The sequence below is a fragment of the Neofelis nebulosa genome, chromosome 3, assembly GCF_028018385.1.
Source record: "Neofelis nebulosa isolate mNeoNeb1 chromosome 3, mNeoNeb1.pri, whole genome shotgun sequence".
Lineage (NCBI taxonomy): Eukaryota > Metazoa > Chordata > Mammalia > Carnivora > Felidae > Neofelis > Neofelis nebulosa.
In genome coordinates, this window is record NC_080784.1 from 147,106,591 (window position 1) to 147,123,856 (window position 17,266).

A 17,266-nucleotide genomic window follows, 5' to 3' on the forward strand; every position below is an offset into this window, starting at 1 on the left:
TAGATTTGTTTTTTTTTTTTTACTTTTGTCACTTTATAAGTTTCTGTACACCGAAGTTTTATAGCTGATCATTTTCTTTTACTCAGTAGGATGGAGATGTTTCCAGCAAGGCAATGTACACGTGTTCAGTTTGGCATTTAGCACCCCCATCCTGCAGACCACAAATTACCAACCTGTTCTTTTGATTATTTCCCAAACAGCACTGGCAGTGGCCGGTATGAGAGAATTCTGGTCAAGGCACAGTCTTCCAATATTGATAATATGAAATCCATCTACATCTTTTTCAGGGGCAATTCCATTGCATACTGTTCGCTCATCCACGTGGTCTGAAAAGCAAATAAAATTGGTCTTAATTTTAAAATGGTCAGTTATTTGGAGGTCTGGAAAATGAAATCTGAAGACCTATATTATGATTCAGTATCAGGAAAGGTGTAAAATTATTACTCGATTCCTTTTTCTTTCCACCAAAACAGTAAGCCAAAATGCTTTGGACTGGTGGTTATAATTAACCAATCATAAGAATGTATGCGATTACAGGGCCAGAAGTGGCTGGCCTGGTGAAGGGGAAAAACTGGTATTTCACAAGTTTTATTTTGAAACAATACCAATGAGATCTGGAAACAGGCCCTAAGTCTTTGCCTCAATAAGTTTACCTACGTATGGTTTAAATCTATGTTTTCCCCATATAAGACACTTATACAATAGTCCTCTATTAAATATTTCTAGCATTACAGATTAAAAGGACTTGTTGGTGCTAAAATAATCATAACATCATGAATGCCTAACTTCCTCCCAAATGACATAATAAAAAACAAATCTCACACACACACACACACACACACACACACACACACACACACACACCTCCTTTCTCTAAAGAACTAGCACACTGATATCCAACATACCATTTTGGTTTTCCATTTGGAAGGAAAATAACATAGTAAGAGTAATAAACCAAGCAAAAGAGATAGGAGATGGCAATCATCATCTCATTTTGAAAAGTAAGTAGTAACAGTAAATATTAAAATCAGGGGCTCCTGGGTAGCTCAGTCAGTTAAGAATCTGACGTCAGCTCAGGTCATGATCTCACAGCTCTTGGGTTCAAGCCCTGCATAGGGCTCTGTGCTGACAACTCACTGCCTAGAGCCTGCTTTGGATTCTGTGTCTCCATTTTTTTTCTGCCACTTCCTCTCTCTCTGTATCCCTCTCTGTCTCTCAAAAATAAATAAATATTAAAACATTATTTAAAAAAATTAAAATCAGAAGGGACCCCACATCCCTTCTAATCAAGACATTTGATAACCCTAACGTATCCCAAGGAATGCACTGTTTCTTCTAGGCCTCCAAATACAACACTATTCCTAAGTTAACTAATACGTGCCTAAACATATGTAGAAAAGCATCAGGTATTTTACAACCAATACTTTCTTTCCTTATAGGAGTAAGGGAAATAGATTTCATGTTTTTGACTGACTGCTACTTAAAGTCCCCTAAAGTTTCTCCCTTGGAACCATGACTTGAAGAAACAATCATGAGATTCAATAGCATCAATTTTTTCACAATGGTTGTAAAACATTTTTGACCCATAGAATATGTGCAAATAACTAGCCACTTAAAATCCTACCCAAATGAATAGGAAAGCTGGTATTATTCACTCTGTGTTTCACCTCTATTTACAATCATGAGGTAATTAAATCATGCCAGGAAAAAAAAAAAAGTCCTCAAATTATAACCATAACATTACAATAGAACAGCTCAGGGACTGCCTTGAGAGACCGGTCTATAGAACCACAACACTGTGTGCTGGGTTGTATGTATGTGTGTCCATATATGTGTATGGGTTTATATGTATTTAGCATTTAATTGCCTTTGGACAATGAACAGGAAAAAAAAAAAGAACAAATTATTGGTTTACTTTCCATCCAAGGATTTTTACATGACTATTTAAAAATACCTCCTTCCACTGCCTCAATGCCTGTTGGCTAAGTGTAAGCTCATTAGCATAGTAAATAATCCCTTCCTCAACCTGGTTATATCTTCTTCCTACAGCCTCCTCTCCAAGCACTCCATCTCTTTCCCAACCACCATTATGACTTCTTCTTCTCTAGTCACACTAAGCAGTGTCCCATTCCCAAGCCCTTAGCATTAACTTTTGCATTTTTGTGCTATTGTTCGTAAAATGCATGATGACCTTTCCATAACTAATTCCTTCCTCCCTGTTCTTTCCCACCCTAGTCATTCCTAACAACACATTGATCGATTGCCACCTGTTCCTTCATCACAAATTGAAATGACACATTTTCCTCCTCTGCTCTCCCACAAAGCTGCTATAAACAGTACTTACTGCATGGGGCGCCTGGGTGGCTTGGTCAGTTAAGTGCCCCACTCCTGATTTTGGCTCGGGTAATGATCTTGTGGTTCATGAGATAGAGCCCCACCCACATCAGGCTCTGCACTGACAGTGAGAAGCCTGCTTGGGATTCTCTCCCTCCCTTTCTCTCGGCCCCTCCCCTGCTTACAAGTGCTGTCTCTCTCAAATGAAAGAAAGAGACTTAAAAGAAAAAGTACTTAGCACATTATTTCAGTTAGTTGATAACGTTAGTTATTAATTATCTTTCTGGCTTATGAGTGTGAGCCTTAAAGGGCACAGACCTCGTCTTATTAAACCAATTCACCCATAGCTTTCTCCACTCAGTTGATGGCAATTCCATCCTTCTGAACTGCTTGCCAAAAAAGTCTGGAGTCATTTTGACTCACAGTCAACATCCACTCCATTGGAAAATCTGTTGAATACTCCTTTATAATGTATCTAGCACCTCATTAGTCTCGCCGTGTCCACTGATACTAGTCTGGTTTGAGTGGCCATTAATTCGCCTGTGAATTCTTATGACAGCGTCCTGATTAATTCCCTTCTTCTACATTTGCATCCATACAATCTATTCACAGAATAGCAACATGATTACACTTCTGAAATGCACGTCGTATCACAGGAGTCTTCTTTCCAAGACCCCGCATGATGTGTATTGTTCCAAAACTCTAGTTGTCTGTCTGATCTTATACTGGTTACTCTTCCCTTGTCTTATTCTTTTGGTGTCACTCTGCATTTCTGGCTATTCTCCAAATATATCAGGCATTTCCCACATTGATTATAGTTCTTCTGTCTGCCCGGAGGCTTCAAAACAGTCACTTTGGCCAAAACCCCCCCTTCTTTCAAATCTTTCCATAAATTCTATGTTATATGTAAGGACTATTCTGACCACATTATTTAAAGAAGGCTCCGCTTCTGAGGATGGTGAAGTTGTTTATCTTGGACCAAACTTCTCACAGACAATAACTGTAAACACTGGAAAACACATGTAAAAAAACAATGATCTATAGTTGTAATGTACACCATCGTGCACTGTACCTTGCTGGTGTAATATACAGCACGATCACCATAGTTAATAATATTGTATTTCATATTTGAAAGTTGCCAAGAGAATAGATCTTGCAAGTTCTCATGACATGAAAAAATATTTTGTAACTACGTATGGTGACAGACATTAACCAGACTTACTGTGGTGATCATTTTGCAATACGTACACATATCGAAGCATTGTGTTATATACCTGAAACTCATAGAATGTTACATACCAATGATACCTCAATAAAACTTTTTTAAACAACTACTATTTAAAATGAGCCATCTGGAAAACCCTGGAGAGTCACCAGAAGCAGGCAGATTTGGAGGAGAGTGGACCTCTGAAAGAAAGGGACGCCACTCAAAGAATTCAAAGGACAGCTAGAATTTGGATAATAATCTGCAGTCTTACCTGCTTAAGGAATCAAAGCACAAAGTTTGTGGCTACCAGAGCAGCTTAAAATTGAAGGGATATAACCAGAAGAGGAGAAAGCCACAGAGCGGAGACTCAAAATATATCTATAAATTCTGCTCAAATCTCTGACTCCTGAACAATAAAAATAGGAGGAAAAACTCCAAGAAGCCCATCCAAGGCTAAGAGAACTAAACACAAATTGCAGCTGTGGTTCAGCAAAGGCAAAACAAAAAGCTTAAAGTCCTCAGTGTGATAGGCATTTATAAAAACACAAAACCGGGGCGCCTGGGTGGCTCAGTCGGTTAAGCGGCCGACTTCGGCTCAGGTCATTATCTCAAGGTCCGCGAGTTCGAGCCCTGCGTTGGGCTCTGTGCTGACAGCGCCGAGCCTGGAGCCTGTTTCAGATTCTGTGTCTCCCTCTCTCTCTGACCCTCCCCTGCTCATGCTGTGTCTCTCTCTGTCTCAAAAATAAATAAACGTTAAAAAAAAAAAAACACAAAACCTTACAGCAAATATTACACTTAATAATGAAATATTGGATCTCCCTCCCCTCCCCAAGACAAGAACACGAGGGTGTCCACTCCCACCACTTCTTTCCAGTGTTTTATAGGAGATCCTGGCAAGTGTAATAATATAAGGAAAAGAAAAAAGAGGCCTAAGATTAGAAAAGAAGAATTAAAATGCACTAGTCACAGATGGCACAAGGCCAGAGAGTGCAAAGTCAAAATTGATACCAAAAAATCAACGGTATTTCTGTATACAAGCAGCAACTGTTTGAACATGAAATTTCAAAAATACTGCTTACAGTAGTTTACAAATCATACCCTACTTAGGAGTAAATTTTTAAAATTTGAGGGTGACACCTAAAATGAGAACTATAAAACACTGTTGACAGATGACCTAAATAAGCGGAAGGTATGTTGTGTTCATGGACTGGAAAACTCACTAGTGTTAAGATGTCAGTTCTTCCAAATTGATCCGTACGTTCCATGTAATCTCAATCATAACTCTACGAGAACTTGTGGTAAAGGTTGACTGCTGCTTAAATCCATATGACTATGCACAGGAATATCCAAAGCAATCTTGAAAGTGAATGAAGTTAGGGGACTTACGATCCCTGACTTCAAGACTTGCTACAAAGCTACAGTGGTCAGGACAGTGTGGCACTGGTGTAGGGACAGACAAATACATCAACGGAACAGAATAAAGAGCCCAGCTTCAGATTCACATTTATATGGTCATATGATTTTTTACAAAGATGCCAAAGCAATTCAATGGAGACAGTAAAAACTTTTCAATAAAAGCTACTTGAACAACTTGTTAGCTGCATGAGGGGAAAAAGTGAACCACAATCCCTACTTCAATACCATACAGAAAAATTAATTACAAATGGATTATAAATCTAAACATAGAAGCCAAAACCGAATAGTTTCTGGGTGAAAACTTTAATTTGTGTGCCAGGTACGGGCAAAGTTTTTCTTAGAATACAAAAGCATAAAGTACAAAAGAAAAAAAAACTGATCAATTAGGCTTCAGAAAAATTAAAATGTTATGCCTCTTAAAACACAACATTAACAAAATAAATACCAAGCCAAAGGCTGGGGGAAAATATCTGCAAAATACATCCCTGACAAAGAACTCGTATCCAGGTACATAAAGAACACTCAAAACTAAATCATGAAAAGATAAATAACTCAATTTTTAAAAGTGAGCGAAATATATAAACAGGCATTTTACAAAGGAAGGTATTCACATGGGCAATATGCATGTGAAAAACACAGAACAGTGGATCCCCGAGGGTGAAGATGAAGGTAAGGACAGGGTTGACTGGGAAGGAATCAGAGAAAACTCTCTCCAGTGATAAAAAACATTCTATATTCTGATAGGGGTTTAAGTTACAAGAGAATTCACATTTTTTTTTTAAACTTACAAAATAGTACACTTATGATGTGTGTGCTTCAAGGCAATATAAATTTCACATAAAAACAAATATTGATCTGCAGTGAATGATATGCACCCTGAAGTTTTAGGGATACGTGTGTGTTCCTACCTGTAAGTGTTTCAAAAACAAGATGGAGTGATGAATGAATAAATGGATAGACATGTGACAAAGCAAAATAGCAACATGTTAACGGTTACGGAATCTAGGTTGGGAACATCTGGGTGTGCATGTGCCATTCTTTCAACCCTTCCGTATGTTTGAAAATTTTTCATAATAAAATGTTGAAACAACAAACATCCCACCTGTCCCCCAACATCTTGATCCTCTTTACCATGCTCTACTTTTTTTTTCCTCATAGCACATTAACTTCTAATAAATATGGATGCATATTTATTATGTTTACTTTTTATTGTCTGTTTCTCCTGCTACTCCACAAGGACAGAAAGTTTTGTCTTTCTTTTATTTTTTTTTTCTACTGTATTCCTAGCACAAAGAACAGTACCCGGAAGAGGAGGGACTCAATACTTGTTGAATCCATGACTATTAGCCCTGATTTACAGATGAAGAGACTAAACCAAACCAGTGGACAACTAGGGACAATTAGAACATGCTACCATAAGGATTCTTCTGCAACCTCTGACATCCATCCTTTAAAAATATAATGAGGGGAGCCTGGGTAGCTCAGTCTGACTCTTGATCTCGGCTCAGGTCATGAACTCACGGTTTGTGAGTCTAAGCCCTGAGTTGGGCTCTGCGCTGACAGCCTGCTTAGGATTCTCTCTCCCTCTCTCTCTGCCCTTCCCCCACTTGCACATCTCTCTGTCTCTCTCAAAATAAATAAACATTATATATATACGTATATATATATACATATATATATATACGTATATATATATGAAAAATGAAAAACCAATTAAAATCATTAAAATCTTTATTTGTCAGTATCTTTACACCTATATTGTTATGTATCTGGCATTTTATATCTTCAAATATAAATTTGAAGTCAAAAATTCATGTTTGTTTTTCGTTGATGTTTTCCTTTTAGGACTTGAAAAATTAGAAATTTCAGGGAAAGCTTTATGCTCATAGGTTCAAGTCCACACTCTGAACATAAATATAAGGCCCTTGAAAATTCACTCATTTATTCATTCAGTAAATATTCATTGTGCATCTACCATGTGCCTGGTACTGTTCTGAAGATTCATGAAACACAGTGAACCAAAGAGACACAATTCTTACCCTCTGGAGCCTTCTTTCTAATGGAATAAATGTCTGCCTAATCAAATTATTTGGCTATAGTCTCTTAAGGAGTTAATTATTTTGTAGGAGTAAATAAGAGAGATACTTTTGGAAGCGGTGTTTCCTGTTCTCAAGCCAATAAGTAATATTTAAATTACACCCTTTGGGTTCCACATCAAGGTTTCAAGACAGAAAATACTTATCAGGTGCTTACCACTTACTTGCCCAACATCGTTTAAGAGTTGTTTCATCACTGAGGAGTGAGGGGACAAAAAAGGAATGGGAAGTGAGTCTAATCTCGCTGTGCTACTCCACCCCCAAATTTGGGAATTAGTAGAGCTTGGAGGTGGAGTAGGAGGTGTTGTAGAGGCCAGAAAGGGGTGGATCTGGCCCTCCACCCTTCCTTAGCCTCTTTCTCCTATAGCCACAGAAACTGCACAGGACACTGCTGGGAAGGCTTACTTCACCGGCTGTGAACAAAAATGTAATGGAGTGGGAACCTACATATAACACAAAAGTTGCTACCTTTGCCCTTCAAAATTCTCTTGAGTGACCTGAAGAGTACATGCAGATCCAAACGTTGCCTTAACTCTTCACTAGTGGTATTGAAGACACCCTGGTTTATTAAGCCCTCGGCTTCCTAGGCACTAGACACAGTGACTTCTGTCTAATATGCCATACTGCCCTCAAAGCAGTGTGTATTCCACAGAGGAAGACACTCGGATGAGCAAGCAGGTCTATTCTAATGAGCTTCTCTTACACACAAGGGAAAAGAAGAGATGTGTTTTGGGGCCCTTGCCTGCCAACTTCTCAAGGACAGTTCGTCTCCACTGTTTCCTAACTACCTCTTACCCCTGGTGCCCGGCACTGAGTTATGTGCAGATTGGAGAAATGCTGTTTGAACTGGTAAATGAGTGAAAAGGGTCAGAGAGTAATCATATAAGCAGATCTTTTCAAAAGCTTTTGACAAAGAAATATTCGGATGCTTCAAAGGGTCTTTTGATTTTGGTAAATTCTTTACCAGTGCTGAATGTGTTCAAAAATAGATGAGGACATCAGGGTAAAGGAAAAAGAAAAAGGTGAAAAGTACAAGAAGTAATTACTCTTGTTTCAAGAAATTCTGGATTTTGAAGATACTCTGAGTGTCTTCAAGTTACATCATATAACCTACTTATGACAGCAATTGCTCAAAAAGAGGGAATTCTATAGATCTCAGGGACCTCCGGAGGGTTTCCACCTGGGAATGAATAGGAAAAGACATACATGGCTACAGGGATCAACCCATCCTACTAATATGTAAATCATATCAAAGTAATTTACTCAGCTTCCAGTATAAACCATTAGCCTTTTTTAAAAATCACTGCTTGCTCAATGCTGCCACCATTTGGTTAACATACTCCACTTGCAGGACAATTATCTTCCACTTTGTTCACCTTGCACATAAGTTTGTTGATAAAATGTTACCTATAAGAAAAATTTTTTACACAAGTGATGAACCACTAAATTCTACTCCTGAAACTAATATTTCACTATACGTTAACTGACTGCGATTTAAATAACAACTTGAAACAACGAAAAAAATTTTTTTTAAGTGTGGGAAATTTAAAATTTAAATTTTACATTTAAATCAGAAATCAATATTGTTTGAAATCTCTTTTTTCCATATGAATAAACTTCAAATGCCCAAATTGGTTACAGCATAATTCATGGCTTGTGACACAATCTCAATATTGATCCAAGCATGGTCCAACTTTAAAAAAACTAGGCATATGCAAATCCACTACCCAAAACAAAAATTATGGCCTTGATAATAACCTATATTTAAGCACACAGTACATCCATTAACCCATCCCTTTTCGTGCTCCGACCTAATGGAAACTTCAGCCCTGTGTGCTGGGCTTATCATTCCCTTGACTTCCTTTCCTTGACAGTTTTATTGCATTTATTTGTATTCCCAATAGATTTGTTTTTCTAAACACAGCTTTAAGAATACTTGAATATAGGGGCGCCTGGGTGGCGCAGTCGGTTAAGCGTCCGACTTCAGCCAGGTCACGATCTCGCGGTCCGTGAGTTCGAGCCCCGCGTCAGGCTCTGGGCTGATGGCTCGGAGCCTGGAGCCTGTTTCTGATTCTGTGTCTCCCTCTCTCTCTGCCCCTCCCCCGTTCATGCTCTGTCTCTCTCTGTCCCAAAAATAAATAAAAAACGTTGAAAAAAAAAAAAAAAAAAAAAAAAAAAAAAAAAAAGAATACTTGAATATAACAGACCTCACATATTTAAGGTATATAATTTGATAAGCTTTGACATATGTATACGCCTATGAAATCATCACCACAATCAATGAAAACATTCGTTACCCTGAAATTTCCTCATGACCCTTCCCTCCCTCTCTTTCCTCTCCCCTCACCTCCAACCACCAGTAGCCATTTGCTATGGGCTGAACTGTGTTGCCCCAAATTTACATATTGAAACCCCAAACCCTATTGTAATAGTACTTAGAGATGGGGCCTTTGGGAAGTAATTAGGTTTAGATGAGGTCATCTAAAAGTTTAGATGAGGTCATCATCAGGATAAGGTCCTCATGATGGAATGGGTGGCCTTATGAAAAGAGATACCAGAGGCAGTTTGCTCTCTCTCTCTCCACTGTGTGAGGATACAAGGGGGGAAAAGGGGCTGTCTGAAAGCCAAGAAGAGAGTTCTCACCAAATCCAACCATGCTGGCTGGCACTCTGATCTCAGATTTTCAGCCGCTAGAATTGTAAGAAAATAAAGCTTCCATGAACATGCATATACAAGTCTTTATTTTAATATGTATTTCCTTTTCTTTTAGGTAAATAGGTAGACATAGAGTGGCCGCACCATATAATAGGTACATTTAAGACACTGCCAAACTATTTTCAGAGTGAACCATTTTGCATTCCCACCAGCAACACATCCTCACCAGTATCTGGTATGGTCAGCAGGCTTTCTAATTTCAGCCACTTTAGCAGGTGTGTAATAGAATCTTCTTACAGTTTTCATTTGAACTTTCCTAATAACCACTTATGCTGAGTATCTGCTCATGTGTTTATTTCTTCTGTGGTGAAGTGTCCGTTCAGATCTTTTGACCATTTTTGGTATTTATCCTACGAAGTTCTCGACAGTTTGGTGTCGGTCACTAATTTTGGAAAGTTTCAGCCATTATTTCTCCTGCCCTGTTTCTCCCTTTTCTTGGAATTCCAGTTGCGACTGTGATGTACCTTTTGAAAATGTCTTACGGTTCTTGGATGTTCCGGAGGGTTTCCCCACACCCCCTTCTTGTTTATTTCTTTGCATTTCAATTTAAGAAGCTTCTCCTGGCATATTATCAAGTTTACTGATTCTTTTCTTGGCATGTCCAGTCTACAACTGAGCCCATCAAAGCATTCTTTATGTCTGTTAGAGTAGTTTTGATTTCTAGCATTTCTTTTTGATCATTTCTTAGAGATTCCACTTCTCTGCTTTCATTGCCCATCTGTTCTTGCATGTTAGCTACTTTTTCTACTAGAGCCCTTAGTATATTAATCATAGTTATTTTAAATTCCCTGTCTAGCAATTCTGAAATCTTTGCCATAGGTGAATCTTGTTCTGATGCTTGTTTTGTCTCCTCAGACTGTTTTCATTTGCCTTTTGGCATGCCTTGTGATTATTTTGTTGAAAGCCACACCCAAGACTAGGGGCCCAGGAGTTTCTCATTCTTATTACACCTTCTGCCTCCAAAAATTCATCCAAATTCCATTTAAAAGTTCCTATCAGTTTACAGCTCCAATAGCTTCTATTCAGTGTGAGTAGATCTGGTTGTGAGTCTCTGAATTTGCCTCTCTCCAGATTTTGGGATGCTGGTTTGCCCTACAAACCTCAGTTCTCTGATGAGTCAAGAAGAGGACTGATCTTCAATTTGTTCAGTTTTTTCTTGTAAGGACAAAAGGACTTACATTATTCTGGCTAGGACTTGGGTTTTATTTAACTGGGTTAAATAAATGTTGACAGTGATTTTTGAGAGCTTTTCTTTTTAATAAAAATATATTATATTTTTAAAAATATATTATATTATATATTATATATAATTATATTATATTTTAAAAAATATAGCCAGACCAACACTAACCCATCCTGCATACCTAGAAAACTGACTGGAGGATTAACACAACAATCTGCACAATGTGAACCACAGAATTCAGCAGGTATGCGGTGCAGAGAGGTGAATTTGGGGAGAGGCCGCGGAGGGTAGGGAGCCACTTTTGCGGGTGGAGAGGACGCAGACTGGGGTGGGGGGAGAATACGGGAAAGGTACCCCTCTCCAAATGCAGCTGGAGGGAAAGTGGAAAATTAGAAATAGCTACAGGGACTAAAGTAAAAAGGGAGAAAGGAGAAAGGAGAGGGTTTAAATTTAATTAAGACTGTAAACAAGGGGAGCACAAAGTCTGCAACTCCGCAGCTCGATACCTGGTGGTGCTCTGGTGTGAAGGGTGAATCCCCAAGAACAGAGCAGGGTCCGGAAGGTTCTCGGGCCACATGGGGAAAAGCAGTTCCACTGCTGGAAGGACATTTGGTAGAGACTGTTGAAGCCACCTGGTCCCAGCAGACCCCTGAAGGCGGCCACATTTGCTGGTGCTGGGGCAAGGTCATTGAGGGTGAAGCCTGGTGCCAGATGTGTGTTGTAATTTTCCATAATCCCTGAAACGCTGCTGCTACACTATCTCGCGAACTTTTTCTGGGGAGGCTGGCGTCTGGCCGCAGTCTGGGGCACCAGCGGCAGCAGGGTCCAGCAAGCGTTCCTGGGAGCAGCCAACACTCAGCCATTGCTCATTTGGCCATTGGTTGATGAGACCCTCCTGCAGAGGGGCGGAACAGGTCAAAGCTGCAGTCCTTCACAAGGGGCCAGGGAAAACAGCCACATCTGAGACAAAACTCGAGAGAGAGGTACTGCCTGGGGCCTGGTCACAGAGAGTGAAAAAGCATGGAGTGGGCGAAAGATGAAGACAGACAACGGGTGCACAATTGCTGATCTGGGAGAACAGACTGGGTAGCTGGGTGGCACCATTTTCCCCACTCCCGCGCATGCGCGTACGCACCTACGAGCAGAGCAACAATCCACCCCAGGAGGCTAGCAGCACCGTCTAGTGGAGAGCAGAGCCATTACACTGAGCCCGCCCAACTGGGCCAACTTGGCTCTTCAGGAACACAAGTCTCACCGCTGGCTTAGTTTATGGACTATAAAGTGCTACATAGACTGACTTCTAGGGGAAAACCAAGTAATTTCAGTCCTACTTCAATCTGTTAGCAGGTCCATCTATTCAATTTTCTTTCTTTCTTTTTTTCTCTTTTACACTTCTTTTCATTTTCTTGAATACAGAAAGAGAAAAAATTCATTTTTATTTTCAATTTTTATTAAAAATATTTTTCCTTAATTTTTATTACTATATTTTTTACTTTTGTGTAAATTTTTTCAAATTCTATTTTACTTCCATCATTTTATTTTAGTCTACTTCAGTGTAGTCACTCTTTCAAATTTTCAAACAATTTCCTTTTTTTCTTTCTGTTTCTCTTTTCTCTTTTTCATTTCTCTTCTTTTTCTCAAATGCAGAAAGAGAAAAACTTAATTTTTACTTTCAATTTCTATTAAAAATATTTTTCTTTAATTTTTTTACTATATTTTTTGCTTTTATGTAATTTTTTTTCAAATTCTACTTTACTTCCGTCATTTTATTTTAGTCTACTACAGTGTATTCACTTTTTTAGATTTTCAAATGATTTCCTTTTTTCTTTTTTCTCTTTTTTTCTCTTTTTTGTTTCTTTTCTTTTTCTTGAATACAGAAAAAGAAAAAAATTATTATCTATTTTTAATTTTTATTAAAAATATTTTTCTTTAATTGTTTTCTACTATATTCTTTACTTTTATGTATATTTTTTCAAATTCTATTTTACTCCCATCATCTCATTTCAGTCTGCTTCAATGTATTCTTTTTCAAATTCTCAAATGATTTCCTTTTTTTTCTCCCCCCCCTTTTTTTTCTCTACCTGTCAAACCACTTTCAACACCCAGACCAAAACACACCTAAGGTCTAGCATCATTTATTTGATGTGTGTGTGTGTGTGTGTGTGTGTGTGTGTGTGTGTTTGATTTTTTAATTTTAATATTTTTTAATTTCAATTTTTCTACCTCATTAGTTCATTTTCTCCCTTCAAAATGACAAAATGAAGGAATTCACCCCCAAAAGAAAGAACATGAAGAAACGACAACCAGGGATTTAACCAACACAGATACAAGCAAGATGTCTGCACCAGAATTTAGAATCACAATAATAAGAATACTAGCTGGAGTTGAAAATAGATTAGAATCCCTTTCTGCAGAGATAAAAGAAGTAAAAAAGAGCCAGAACGAAATTAAAAATGCTATAACTGAGCTGCAATCACGGATGGATGTAGCAGCAGCAAGGATGGACGAGGCAGAACAGAGAATCAGCGATATAGACGACAAACTTATAGAGAATAATGAAGCAGAAAAAAAAAGAGGGAGATTAAGGCAAAAGAGCACGATTTAAGAATTAGGGAAATCAGTGACTCATTAAAAAGGAACAACATCAGAATCATCAGGGTCCCAAAGGAGGAAGAGGAGAAATAGGGGTAGAAGGGTTATGTGAGCAAATCATAGTGGAAAACTTTCCTAACCTGGGGAAAGACACAGACATCAAAATCCAGGAAGCACAGAGGACTCCCATGAGATTCAACAAAAACCGACCATCAACAAGACATATCATAGTCAAATTCACAAAATACTTAGGCAAGGAGAGAATCATGAAAGCAGCACAGGAAAAAAAGTCCCTAACCTACAAGGGAAGACAGATCAGGTTTGCAGCAGGCCTATCCACAGAAACTTGGCAGGCCAGAAAGGAGTGGCAGGATATATTCAATGTGCTGAATCAGAAAAATATGCAGCCAAGAATTCTTTAGCCAGCAAGGCTGTCATTCAAAATAGAAGGAGAGATCAAAAGTTTCCCAGACAAACAAAAATTAAAGGAGTTTGTCACCACTAACCCAGCCCTGCAAGAAATTTTAATGGGGACTCTCTGAGGGGGGAAAATATGAAAAAAAAAAAATATATATATATATCAAAAGCAACAAAGATTAGAAAGGACCAGAGAACACCACCAGAAACTCCAACTCTACAAGCATGATAATGGCAATAAATTCATATCTTTCAGTATTCATTCTAAACGTCATTGGACTCAATGCTCCAATCAAAAGACCTAGGGTAACAGAATGGATAAGAAAACAAGGTCTATCTATATGCTGTTTACAGGAGACCCACTTTAGATCTAAAGACACCTTCAGATTGAAAATAAGGGGATGGAGAACCATCTATCATGCTAATGGTCAACAAAAGAAAGCCAGAGTAGCCACATTTATATCAGACAATCTAGACTTTAAAATAAAGACTGTATCAAGAGATGCAGAAGGGCATTATATCATAATCAAGGGGTCTATCCACCAAGAAGACCTAACAATTGTAAACATTTATGCGCCAAATTTGGGGTACCCAAATATATAAATCAATTAATCACAAACATAAAGAAACTCATCGATAGTAATACCATAATAGTAGGAGACTTCAACACCCCACTCACAGCAATGGACAGATCATCTAATCAAAAAATCAACAAGGAAACAATGGCTTTGAATGACACACTGGACCAGATGGACTTAACAGATATATCCAGAACATTTCATCCTAAAGCAGCAGAATATACATTCTTCTCCAGTGCACATGGAACGTTCTCCAGAATAGACCATATACTGGGACACAAATCAGCCCTAAGTAAATACAAAAAGATCGAGATCATACCATGCATATTTTCTGACCACAACGCTTTGAAACTCAAAATCAACCACAAGAAAAAATTTGGAAAGGTAACAAATACTTGAAGACTGAAGAACATCCTACTAAAGAATGAATGGGCTAACCAAGAAGTTAAAGAGGAAATTAAAAAGTATATGGAAGTCAATGAAAATGATAACACCACAACCCAAAACCTCTGGGATGCGGCAAAGGTGGTCATAAGAGGAAAGTATATAGCAATCCAGGCCTTCCTAAAAAAGGAAGAAAGATCTCAGATACACAACCTAAACTTATGCCTTAAGGAGCTGGAAAGAGAACAGCAAATTAAACCCAAAACCAGCAGAAGACAGGAAATAATAAAGATTAGAGCAGAAATTAATGCTATCAACACCAAAAAAAAAAAAAAAAACAGTAGAACAGATCAATGAAACCAGAAGCTGGTTCTCTGAAAGAATTAACAAAATTGATAAACCACTAGCCAGTTTTATCAAAAAGAAAAAGGAAAGGACCCAAATAAATAAAATCAAGAATGAAAGAGGAGAGATCACAACCAACACAGCAGAAATAAAAACAATAATAAGAGAATATTATGAGCAATTATATGCCAATAAAATGGACAATCTGGAAGAAATGGACAAATTCCTAGAAACATATATACTACCAAGACTGCAACAGGAAGAAATAGAAAATTTGGACAGCCCCAAAACCAATAAGGAAATCAAATTAGTAATAAAAAATCTGCCAAAAAACAAGAGTCCAGGGCTAGATGGCTTTCCAGGGGAATTCTACCAAACATTTAAGGAAAAGTTAACACCTATTCTCTTGAAGCTGTTCCAAAAAATAGAAATGGAAGGAAAACTCCCAAACTTTTTCTATGAAGCCAACATTACCATGATTCCAAAACCAGACAGAGACCCCACTAAAAAGGAGAACTAGAGACCAATTTCCCTGATGAACATGGATGCAAAAATCCTCAACAAGATATTAGCCAACTGGCTCCAACAATACATTAAAAAAATTATTCACTACGACCAAGTGGGATTTACACCTGGGATGCAGGGCTGGTTCAATATCCACAAAACAACTAATGTGATTCATCACATCACTGAAAGAAAGGACAAGAACCATAAGACCCTCTCAATAGATTCAGAGAAAGCTTTTGACAAAATACAGGATCCTTTCTTGATAAAAACCCTCAAGAAACTAGGGATAGAAGGAGCATACCTCGAGATCATAAAAGCCATATATGAATGACCCAATGCTACAATCATCCTCAATGGGGAAAAACTGACAGCTTTCCCCCTAAGGTCAGGAACAAGACAGGGATGTCCACTCTCACCACTGTTATTCAACATAGTATTGGAAGTCTTAGCCTCTTCAATCAGACAACACAAAGAAATAAAAGGCATACAAATAGGCCACGAGGAGATCAAACTTCCACTCTTCACAGATGACATGATAGTCTATATGGAAAACCCAAAATACGCCACCAAAAAACTGCTAGAATTGATTCATGAATTCAGCAAAGTTGCAGGATATAAAATCAACGCACAGAAATTGGTTGCATTCCCATACTCCAAAAATGAAGCGACAGAAAGAGAAGTCAAGGAATCAATCCCATTTACAGTTGCACAAAAAACCATAAACTACCTAGGAATAAATCTAACTAAGTAGGTGAAAAATCTTTACACTGAAACTATAGAAAGCTTTTGAAAGAAATTGAAGAAGACACAAAAAAAATGCAAAAAGATTCCATGCTCCTGGATAGGAAGAACAAATATTGTTAAAATGTCGATACTACCGAAAGCAATCTAGATATTCAATGCAATCCCTACCAAAATAACACCAGCATTCTTTACAGAGCTAGAACAAATAATCCTAAAATTTGTATGGAACCAGAAAAGACCCCAAATAGACAAAGCAATCTTGAAAAAGAAAACCAAAGCAGAAGGCATAACAATCCCAGACTTCAAGCTATACTACAAAGCTGTAATCATCAAGACAGTATGGTACTGGCACAAGAAAAGACACTCAGATCAATGGAACAGAATAGAGAACCCAGAAATGGACCCACAAACATATGGCCAACTAATCTTTGACAAAGCAGGAAAGAATATCCAATGGAATAAAGATAGTCTCTTCAGCAAGTGCTGCTGGGAAAACTGGACAGCGACATGCAGAAGAATGAAACTGGACCACTTTCTTACACCATATACAAAAATAAACTCAAAGTGGATGAAGGACCTCAATGCAAGACAGGAAGCCATCAAAATCCTCGAGGAGAAAGCAGGCAAAAATCTCTTTGATCTTGGCCGCAGCAACTTCTTACTCAACACGTCTCCGGAGGCAAGGGAAACAAAAGCAAAAATGAACTAGTGGGACCTCATCAAAATAAAAAGCTTCTGCATAGCGAAG

At 38.2% G+C, this 17,266-nt stretch overlaps 1 protein-coding gene across 2 annotated transcripts in view; it reads right to left on the reverse strand.

Annotated features, from left to right (window-relative positions):
- MTHFD2L (methylenetetrahydrofolate dehydrogenase (NADP+ dependent) 2 like) overlaps nucleotides 1-17,266 on the reverse strand; it is a 148,022-nt gene that overhangs the window by 98,965 nt on the left and 31,791 nt on the right. For both annotated transcript variants that reach the window (XM_058722284.1, XM_058722283.1), the window contains exon 4: nucleotides 174-326. In XM_058722284.1, coding sequence (XP_058578267.1) covers nucleotides 174-326 — 153 coding nt within the window. The remainder of the gene's footprint in view (nucleotides 1-173; nucleotides 327-17,266) is intronic.